Source organism: Rhinolophus sinicus, chromosome 14 (genome assembly GCF_057876585.1).
Source record: "Rhinolophus sinicus isolate RSI-liver-muscle chromosome 14, RSI-T2T, whole genome shotgun sequence".
Classification (NCBI taxonomy): domain Eukaryota; kingdom Metazoa; phylum Chordata; class Mammalia; order Chiroptera; family Rhinolophidae; genus Rhinolophus; species Rhinolophus sinicus.
Genome location: NC_142514.1, coordinates 32,211,260 through 32,221,736, shown reverse-complemented (window position 1 = coordinate 32,221,736; position 10,477 = coordinate 32,211,260). Strand labels below are relative to the sequence as shown.

Sequence of the window (10,477 nt, the reverse complement as noted above, 5' to 3'; positions counted from 1 at the left end):
CGCACTCCAACCAACTGTGCCATCGGGGAGCTCAGCGGCAGCTCAGGTCAAGGTGCCGTGTTCAATCTTAGTTGCAGGGGGCGGAGCCCACCATCCCTTGCGGAACTCGAGGAATCGAACTGGCAACCTTGTGGTTGAGAGCCCACTGGCCCATGTGGGAATCGAACCGGCAGCCTTCGGAGTTAGGAGCATGGAGCTCTAACCGCCTGAGCCACCAGGCCGGCCCTGGAAAACTGAGTTTTGTGTGACTGGAGTTTAGAGGAATTTTCCTAAAACCTCAGTGGCCTCTGCTGGGACTATTAAGTACGTTAAGATAGGACCTTAGGTGCAGAGTGACAAGCCTTGGGGCTGACTCTGCCTCCTTCAGGTAGCCTATGCACAGACTATAATGTCTGAGAGATAAAATCCATTCCCACCTTTCCTGATTTTGCAAGCTAAGTTTTTCTTTGCTCTTCATATTCCTAAGCCTAGGCACTGACCAGGGTAGGGGATGGGTGGGAACTCAAGACTCAGGCCCAGCAGTTCCATGAAACCACAGGACTCTCGCTGCCCTGATCTCAATACTGAGGTGACGAATTTTTGGCATTCTCAGTTAAGACTCTGGGACAGCATGCAGTGCTATGAGCTGCCACTAGACAGCGCCACTTTACTAACGTACCTAATTCAGGAAAGTTAGAAATGGAATTTAGCTCTATTCTGATTCCTACAGAACAAAGGTAAGTTTGGGCACAGAGCAGGTGGTACCCAGTATCCCTAAGGAAAATAGTTTCCATCCCAGGTCCGACCAGAAAAATAAGACAAGTAAGCAATGTAGATACTCCAATGAATTTATTAACTCCTTTTCTGGGGGTGGCAGGACCTCCTAGCTGGAAAGCTGGAAAGGAAGCCAGGAAGCTGTGGTTTCAGTATGGATCATTAAAGGGGAACAGAGGGTGCCCTTTATCTCTGGGGACCTTCTTCCCATCCACCTGGAAAGAGAGGCAGACATGACTCCATTAGGAGTTAATATTTCAAAGATACTGGGCATCTTTCCCCGAATCTTCCCAAACAACCTCACTTGTGTACAGCATGATCCCACATGGCACTGACAGGGCCCCAGCTCAGAGAATGCCACAGTATCAACAGCATTCCAACACCAAACCCACACCTGGTACACAGCTGACCCCGTCCCTACAAATGTGCAGTCTCAGCCAGGATAAGGAACTATTTATTTCCCTATGTGCAACAGACTTCAACCTGACCTCAAATCCTCTATCAAGGTTGAGAATGCCTTCTAGCCTCCCCTCATTTATAATATTTATTGAGAGCTTGCTACATGTCAGGAACTGGGATCATTTTACAGATAGGAAGATGAGGCTTGAAGAAGTTAAACAATGTTTCAGCTTACAAGATATTGAGAAGCAAGACTGGGACTCATAGGCTATATACCTTTATCCCTGGGCCATACTACTTCCCTGAGCTGAATAAAGAGAAAAGAGCCCATTGTGTCTAGGACAGGAATCCTACCAATAACACCACTCTGCCTCTCGTCTGACTAGCAAGGCTGAGGCCAGACTTGGGCCAGAATTCTGCTCCAAATCTCACATTCCCTGACTCTGGGAGGTGATACATACTCACCGTAAGCATGGGCACAATGAGTCGCCAGTTTTTATTAAGGGCATCTATCTGCTTCATCTCTTCTGGGCTAAGGGTGAAGTCAAAAACCTGGGGATGGTGGGGGTGGGGCGGAGGAAGTGGCTGGTTAGCTCAGTTGGTTAGAGTGTGGTGCTGGTAGCACCAAGGTTCTCAGTTCGATCTCCTCATGGACCAAAGTGAGCTGCACCCTCCTTAAAAAACAAAAACCTGGGAATGGGGAATGGGGGTCAGGAAAGCCAGCTTTGGGAGTGTAAGTTGGGGTTCCAGAACACTGCCTTCTTAGCCAGGCAGTGTTGGGGCCAGACTATGTCCCAATGGGCTAAAGAAGCTAGGACCCGTCACCAAGTACCTGGATATTCTGAAGGATACGGGAAGGTGTGACACTCTTGGGGATGCAGATTACTTTCCGCTGGATCTGCCACCTAAGGTGTAGGATTGAGGTAGAAGAGGAAGAGGAGTCAGTACTCATAAGCATTGTTTTGTCTTCCATGAAGCCTTCTCTAAGCTCCTGGAGACTCTGAGTCCCACTGGAATGGCACACATGCTTTATAGTGACCTCCCCCCAGATCACGTGGCAAGATCCTCGGCCTCATCCAGGTACTTGGATAAGGAACCCCTAAACCCTTGCCTCCCAACCCAGGAGCCCTCTCCCTGACCTGACCTCCTTTCCCCAAGAGTGCCCGCACCTGAGCAAGATCTGGGCTGGGGACCGACCATGCTTTTCAGCCAGTGCCAGGACCACTGGATCCTCAAGCAGGACAGGTTCACCAGGATCACGCCAAGCACGATCAGAGGAGCCCAGAGGGCTGTAAGCAGTCACCTCCAGGCCACGTGCTTGGCAGTGGGCAATCAGCTCATTCTGAACCAAGTATGGGTGGCATTCCACCTGAGCCAAGAAACAACCCATCACCATGAGGTAGCCACACGTAACTTGCCTGGCCACACACTCAGACATACTGTCCTGGCCAACCCTGCCCTGCTGACCCCCCACTTCCCTTCAGCCTGCTTTTCTCACTTTCTTTTCCATTGTCCATCTAATTCTCTTCCCACATTTCAATGTTCTTCTTTATGCAGAGGAATCCTGCACCAAAATTTCTGACAACTTGCTAGTCATCTCTATGAAGTAGACACGTCATCTGCTCACTCATGCTCTTGCACACCTCCCCGCCCAAACCCAACTGATCCGCTCTGCTGTGCTCACCTGCAGAACAGCTGGACGCACAGAGGCCACACTGAGCACATCGTCAATCTGCCGACTGCTGAAGTTGGACAGGCCCAGTGCCCGCACCAGCCCCTTTGCCACCAGTGCCTCCAGAGCCTTCCAGGTCTCCTTGTAGTGGGTGACGTCATAGCGCATAGTCCCATCGGCATTCTTAGGGAAAGGGTTATCCCCTCGCCTGAGAGAAAGACAACCCCCCAAAAGAGTGAGCACAAATGCCAGATTTCTGCCTTATCTGCCTATCCAGCCACTCTATACCCCATACTCCAAGCCCAGAAAGGGCAAAGGGCAAAGAATGAGACACAAGCATGGTTTTTCACCTGTCCAGATCATGACTCAGGTGTTAACTCTAAATGGAATGACCATTTCCCCTCCTCTTCTTCCTAGACACAGATTGTATCTCCTCTCTTCAGGGAAGTCTTTCTTAACACCTTCCTCCTCAGAGAGTTGCATATTCTTGCAGCCTTCTTCCAGCACAGGGCACAGAGCTGATGGTAGGCTCCTCTCACACCCTCTGCAGGAGCTGATTCTTTACTGCAACCCCAGGGCCTAGTTCAGCAGAAGCTAGTTCTTTCCAGAATGAATAAAGGGAGCAGGAGGGACCATTCATGCATACCCTAGGAAACACACCATGTGAAGCTACACTCCTTCTTCTGTAGCTAAACTCTTGGCTGCTATAGCATAAAAGGCTGAATTCCCATGGCAAGCTCCTTAGCTTGCCACACAGATAAGTGGTCCTCTCTTGCTCTGCTACTGTGACTTCTGATAAGTTATTAACATGACTCCCCCCACCCCGATTTCCTGAATGAAGACCCTGGCAAAGCTCACTCAAAGGCATAAGGCCAGTGTATCAGGTACAAGTCCAAATACTCCAGCTGGAGGTCAGCCAGCGTCTTCCGGAGGGCAGGCTCCACATCATCTGGGTGGTGCTTAGTATTCCACAGCTTGGACGTTACAAACAGCTCCTCCCGAGATACCACCTAGTACAGGGGGCAAAGCCCATAGTGAGAAGAGCCATGGGCACCCAGTTTCACCCACCCTCACCTCTGGGAGAGGAATTAGAAGGGAGCTGATACTAGACGCCTCCAGCCAGGCCCCAGTCCCAGCCTCTGAGATCTCTCACCCCACCCCTCTGTGGCCCCAGTCTTCACCTTGCCGGGCCCCACAGTTTCCTTCAGGGCTTCCCCAATCTCAGTCTCATTGCCGTAGGCAGCAGCACAGTCAATGTGGCGGTAGCCTACACTCAGGGCATACTTCACAGCTGCTTTTACCTGCCAGGTGAGAGAAGCAAAGGTTTCAACTCTGTTGGGCTGAACAAGAAACTGTCCTCCTAAGGGTCACTGACTGGGGGGGGCGGGGGGGGGGGTTGAAAATGGACAGGAATATACCACTGCAGTCATCCATGCAGTGGAGGTGAGAAGATGGAAGACAGTTCTAGTCTAGGGGAACAGAAGCCTCTTCAGAGACCCCCAAACACTTTGTCCCCATCACACTAACCTCCATGGTTCCTTCCTACCCAAGCAATCTCAGTAGGGCCCAGCAAAAAACCAGCAACGTGTTCCCAGATACACGTTACAAACACATTCAGAAGATGGATGGATACACTGCAGAGGTCATGGAGACAGGTCCCCAGCCCTGAGGAGCTGGTTAGGGAAACATGATACACAGGTAAATAATTCCTAGGCTTCTTGGAGAGAGCCTTAGGGACACGTAGACCAAGCAAGCTCTGGGAGCTCAGGTGAGCAGAAGAGGTGAGAGGAGGAAAAAATTAAGGAAGGCGGAGAAGTGAGATGGAAGTTGGGCCCAGAGGCCCCATCAGGAGACAAGGAAGCAGGCACAAAGTAGAAGTACAGGTCAATTTACTGAAAACCCAACTAGAAACATGGTATAAGAAGCAGAACCAGGTGCCAGGCCCTTGCCATTCAAGTTCCCTATCTAGGTGCAGCTCTTAATATCCAGATGTACTCCCCCTTGACCCTACCCCTGCTGCTCCATGCCCATCTTGGCCCTGGCTCTGGCCTCCACTGCTGCCTTCATCTAGCTCCTGGACTTATCCCAGGCTATGTCAGTGCCTGCCTGGAGCACAAAGACCCCAGCTCTAGAGTCCTAGGAAGCTGTAGGAAGAAAAGCAAAGGGAAAAAAGGCCGAGGTCATCCAACCACACCTCAAACACTAGTCAAAATCCCAGAGAGAAGAAGCTGCTCTCACTGCCCGAGAAGCGTCCCTCCCAAACTTAGCCCCCAGACTTCTGATTCAGATGTCCAAGAAAATATGACCAAGTGCTGGGGAGAGGCTCCATGCCAGGTGGATGCTGAATCTCTAGCTGTGTCAACACTAGGAAAGCAAGTCTCCATTCCCAGGTTTCCTGAGCTGGAAGGGTCTACAGCAGAGGTCTTGCAGCTGCCTTTTGCTTTTTTCAGCCCTTGAGCTAAGAATTATTTTTATATTTTTAAATGGTTACATAAGTATTTTGCAACTTGTCCAGCAAAATCTAAATTATTAACCATCTGGTTCATTAAGAAAAAATTTGCTTATCCTTGGTCTATACACTTGACCTAGTTATTCTTCAAACCCTGACACCTACTGTGTGCCTACCTCTGGAATGAGACTAGTGAGAGAGGCCTAGCACTCACAGAGCCCAGTGGGACAGGAGACATGATCACAGCAGAGGGTAATAAGTGCCATATTAGGGGTCAGCATAGGGGTCCCACAGTTGCCACAGCACTCAGTGCAAATCCAGTTATAGAAAAGGTTCCTTTCTATGCCCTTGGCCCTACTGACCCCCTCGGCCCCTCCTCTGAGTCAGCTGGGGAAGTCAAGGGCACACTGTTCGGCCCTTCTTCCCTTGTTTCTTCCCATTGCCCTCCAGGCTCATCCCACTTTAAGTGAAGGATAGGGACGGGGTTGCTAAAGAACATGCAGGGTCCCGCTCGCAAATACTGCCTTTTCCCTAGCAGAGGTCCAAGAAGCCCGCCTTTTCTTCCCCCATCTCTCACCTGGCCAGGCTCACTCTTCCAGGTGCCCAGTCCAATCAGGGGCATTTTTTGCCCAGTGTGCAGGAGGACCCAGGAAGCTGCCATTGCCCCCTGAAACACAGACAGGAAGAGAATGGTGCAGGGATCAGTGCTGCTGCTTGGCCTTCAGCTATCCACTGGTTAAGACTCCTGTAAAATATGGGTGGTAAAGTGGGCATAGAGATGATAGAATAAAAATGCGGTTGTGTGTATGTGTCTGTGAGCAGAAGCAGCTGAGACAGGGTGCTCAGAATTAACCAAAACCAGTAACTCCTGGACAAACACTAACTAGACAACCAGCCTGGCTGCCCCTCCTTCTACCAAGCTAAAGGTCTGTGTTAAAGAGCTCCAGTACCTAAAACAAAGGTGGGCTGGCTCCCCAGAAGTACCCAGTCTTGACTACATAAGGTCTCAAGCCAGTGAGACCTCACAGGCAAAGGGCATTATGAGACAAAGTGAGACCGGGGGACAACACAGGCTCAGGAAGGCGTCACTTCTCTGAGGATGAAATGAACGTTCCCAGGAGGTTGTAAGAACTACCGAGATTCGCTGATATCCTCTCACAGAGGTCTTATCCACCATGCTGCTAGGCCTGAAGGGGCTCTTACAAGAGAAGTATACCCTTTTTTAGATGAAAAAAACAAGCTCAGAGACATGAAGTTATTTGCCACAAATCAACAGCTAAGAAGTGGCAGAGTCAAGGATCCAAGGAGGAACTAATGGAAAAAGGCAAGAAACAGGCAGGTAAACAGACTATAAAATACACGTGCCAGCAGCAGACACATGTACATGTGAGTGTCTTTAGTTGGTCTGTCATGGCTGCCTTGATGTCCCGAATCGATTCAAAATGTTTTCCTTTCATGGTCATTTTGACTTTGGGGAAGAGCCACAAGTCGCACGGTGCCAGATCTGGTGAATAAGGTGAATGAGGGCATATTGTGATGTTTTTATTTGACAGAAATTGCCATACCAGAAGCGATGTGTGACATGGAGTGTTGTCATGACGGAGGATGAACTAAAGACACTCACAAAAGAGGATTTCCAGAACTGCTTCAGAAAGTGGCAAGAATGATAGGATTAAGTGTGTTCAAAGCAAGGGGGAGTATTTTGAGGGGCATTAATGGCAATGTGTCTTTTACTGTAATAAAATCTTTTTAATTTAAACATTCACCGTATCGTTTGATCACACGTCGTATTCTTTGGTACAAAACTTACCAGGGATCAGGCAAGCATGTCTGGACTTCACAGGAGGAACCAGCCTGCCAACTGCCCCTAGGGTCTATGGCTGGTTTCCTGGGCTTCATCCCCAAGAAAGTAATTTGTTGGCCTCTCCCAGATTTCCCAGCATACAAGGGAGGGTTCTGAAATTACACCTGGGCTAAGAGCTTGAACAAAAATCCGGCCTAAGGGGAAAAGGAAGAAGAAACCTGATGCTCGCTTCTCCCTTTCTTTTGTATTGAAACTGGGGGCTGGGACTCATAGAGGTAGAAAGACCTAAAAAAGATCTGTAAAGAACAAGAGAGCCAAAGGAGGGAATAGAGGGGCCACAGCAGAAGCAATTTTTCTCTAGGACAGAAAGTCATTCTCTGCCAGCTCTTGACTTCCTCACCTTCGGCCAGAGGCAATGGCTTTCCAGCCCAGTGCTGCATTAATAGGCTTTGAGCTTATCAGCAACTGCCTAGCTGGAACTCTGGCAGCACTCAGAAACCCTGTTATCTTGGGAGAGATTCTAGAAGAGAAGCTGGGTATGTGGGGGAAGAGGTAGTAGCATCAGAACTCAGATTTTATTATATTATTCCCAAGCTGGCACCTAGGTTGTCATGGTTGCTTGCAGGTAGTGAAAGAATTCACAAGACAAAGTAGGACGAGAAGAGGAGCAGATTTATTAAGTATGCTTAGAGTGGGCAGAGTGTAAGAGAGACAACTGCACTGATAAGAAGGTACGTGGGGGTTTTTCAAGCTACGTTTCTGAATACATCTATAATAGCAGGGAGCTTTTTGGGGGATGGTTTTCTCAGGATTCAGTTGTGTATTGTCTGGCAACAACTGACGTTGACTCAGGGCACAATATTCCCGGCTAGACTGCAACTGCAACCTGCTGGACCACAACCACAACCAGCCTGGACCACAACCGCAATCCGCAACCACTACTGTTAACCTATGTTAACCCTTACCTGATCATAGGCTCCTTCTCACTGGGGCTCAGTCTTCTCAGAGTGCTCTACAGCTGCTACCTGAATGCAGGGAACTAGAAAACACAAGAAAAAGAGGAAAACAGTATTCGTATAAGCATGCCCTGGCTGCACGGGCCTTTCCTCCCATAAATGTTGGTATCCCTCAGGGTTGACCCCAATCCTACTTTCACTCCCTAGTCAAGTTCATGTCTTCAGTTATCACCTTGAGCACTGATTCTTTCCATCCCAGTTTTACATATTCAGCTCCCTCTGTGTGTCCTATAGGTATCTGAGACTTAACATGTCCAAAATTGTCAAATCCAGCTGCAGAGCACAGAGAAAATAGTTCAGGCTCTGGGGTTGTACAGACCTGGGTTTGAACCTCAGCGCTTGCCCCCCAGTTTTAAGAGATACTACATCTAAAGCACTTTGCACAGTGTCTGACCCATGATCTTCTTTTTGTATACTCTATCTCACCAGGAATTCAAGGCCCTGGATAACAACCTTCAAAGCAAACCAGACAACATGTTCACAGTATAATCCACAGGGTCTTTAAACAGCATATTTCAGTTCACTTAAGGCATCTCTGAGTACTATCAGATTACGGTTTTGACAGGTGATGGGAAGGAAATACATCTTCTCCTGTACTTCTATGAAGCCACATCTGACTTCTGCAATTACAAGAGGTGCCCAAAGTAGTTACCATCGGCATAATTTTAATAGTTTTTTCAAGTCACATCTGACTTCTGCAATTACAAGAGGTGCCCAAAGTAGTTACCATCGGCATAATTTTAATAGTTTTTTCCTTTCTTAAAATGTTTATACATTTTTTTGGCATCCTCTGTTTGTACTGGTGGCAAGATTTAGTCTATTTGGCTGGGTTAAAAATCCTGTTAATACTTGTAAACATAAAAAAAGATACTGTTTGCTCTAAACTAATGTAAAAAGCAAACCGAATACATCTATAATAGCAGTTTATAGATGCTCTAGTGCATGATGTGTTATTGCAGTTTTTGCAATAACACATCATGCACTTCTTGATGTAGGTGAAAAAAATTTTTTAATATATTTCCTAAATCTTTTTCCAGTCCATTCATATCTACCTCCGCAGCCACTGCTCTAGCTCTGACCACCCCTACCTGAACCAGGGATCTCTCTGCTTCCTGTGCAGCCCCTCTCCCCACAATCTAGTCACTAAATCGGACCATGTGACTCCCAGGTTCAAACTCTTCCAACAGTTCTCTCCCACACAGGATAAAGTCCAGACTCCTTAGCAATACCCTTCATAATCTGGCTCCCACCTTCCTCATTTTTCCACCTCTTCATTTCAGACTCCATGTTTCAGACTTTGCAGAAGCAGCCACCACACTAACTTGACTCTACGCCTCTGCACACTTTCCTTTCCCCAGTCCCACCCTTGCCTGGCTAACTGCTGCTCATCCTTCAGCTAGCATTTTAAACTTCTGGCTTCTACCATGCACTGGTAAGAGCGCTCTCCACTCTATCCCGGGGCGAACAGTTCAGTAGTGAAGAATCAAAGCCATCTCCTCTGCAAGGAAGGTGGGGCAGTAGCAGGAGAAACTCACCTCCGCCCGATCACAGAGCGCGCACAGGATAGTGTGCTCTCGGCTCAGTTCTGCTGCTAGCGACCCAATCAGCACCAGCTTCCGGGATTGAGCTGCAAGGAAGTTGGCCTGATGGTGGAGGCAGGGACCAGGTTTAAGTCTGGCAGTGAGGAGGAAGCCCCTCCTGGAGGAGGGGCGAAGGCCGGGCATTCAGCTTCACGCTCAGGGGTGGACCCCGCTCCTGCCCTGGAGAAGGAGCTTTGGGGTGGAAGTCAGAGGTGGGAGGCTGCACCATCTCCTCCTCTAGGAGCTGATGGTCGGATTGGCTGGAGCTTAGACACAGTTGACCGCGCGGTTTAGAGAACTCGCGGGCCGAGTGAAGCGTGAGCCGCGGGTCACATGGTGGGTGTTAGGAGCTAGGCCAGGCAGCGCCTCTGCTGGCCCACATTGCGTTCGCGCCGGAGTGACGCAGCTCTTGGCCACTCGAACTCCTCCTGCTGGAGGAAGAAGGGTTCCGAGTGCCACGTTGCAGGTTCTTCTGGTGTCGGCTCTCCCTCCAGATTCACTAACCCAAGCTCTTGCTCCATTTTCCCTTACAGTCTGGTTGGATGGGTTCCCAGAATATACCTAAGCTGGCTCGTTATTTGGTCAGGTAAAATGAGGCCCAGAGAGCAGCCGCAACATAAAGATCAACCATAACAAGGAAGACAGCAGGTCTCTAGACTCCAAGAGATAGAAAGTTCGTGGTTTCTGTATATGGACTGTGGACCCTGGCCATGCATTTATGTGCCAGGCACTGTGTTAGACTCTGATTTTATTGAATCTTAAAAACAACCCTGGAAGAGGAATATTTTTATTTCTTGTCTTTAT

The 10,477-nt window shown here is 48.9% G+C and overlaps 1 protein-coding gene across 3 annotated transcripts; it reads right to left on the bottom strand.

Moving 5' to 3' along the window:
• Positions 1 to 811: 811 nt before the first annotated feature.
• AKR1A1 (aldo-keto reductase family 1 member A1) lies at positions 812 to 9,955 on the bottom strand. Of its 3 annotated transcripts, none has more exons than XM_074334639.2 (10): positions 9,629 to 9,955; positions 8,043 to 8,116; positions 5,851 to 6,018; positions 4,006 to 4,125; positions 3,683 to 3,834; positions 2,837 to 3,032; positions 2,322 to 2,521; positions 1,985 to 2,057; positions 1,618 to 1,704; positions 812 to 968 (listed from the first exon to the last, which is right to left on the bottom strand). In XM_074334639.2, exons 3-10 carry the CDS (start codon positions 5,932 to 5,934, stop codon positions 903 to 905), a joined length of 978 nt encoding a protein of 325 aa, XP_074190740.1. In that variant the 5' UTR covers positions 5,935 to 6,018; positions 8,043 to 8,116; positions 9,629 to 9,955; the 3' UTR covers positions 812 to 902. The 3 variants fall into 3 exon arrangements, with proteins under 3 accessions (XP_074190740.1, XP_019604985.1, XP_074190739.1); XM_019749426.3 differs by having other exon boundaries at positions 5,851 to 5,940; positions 9,629 to 9,951; XM_074334638.2 differs by lacking the exon at positions 9,629 to 9,955 and adding an exon at positions 9,524 to 9,547 and having other exon boundaries at positions 5,851 to 5,940.
• Between the last annotated feature and the right edge of the window lie 522 nt (positions 9,956 to 10,477).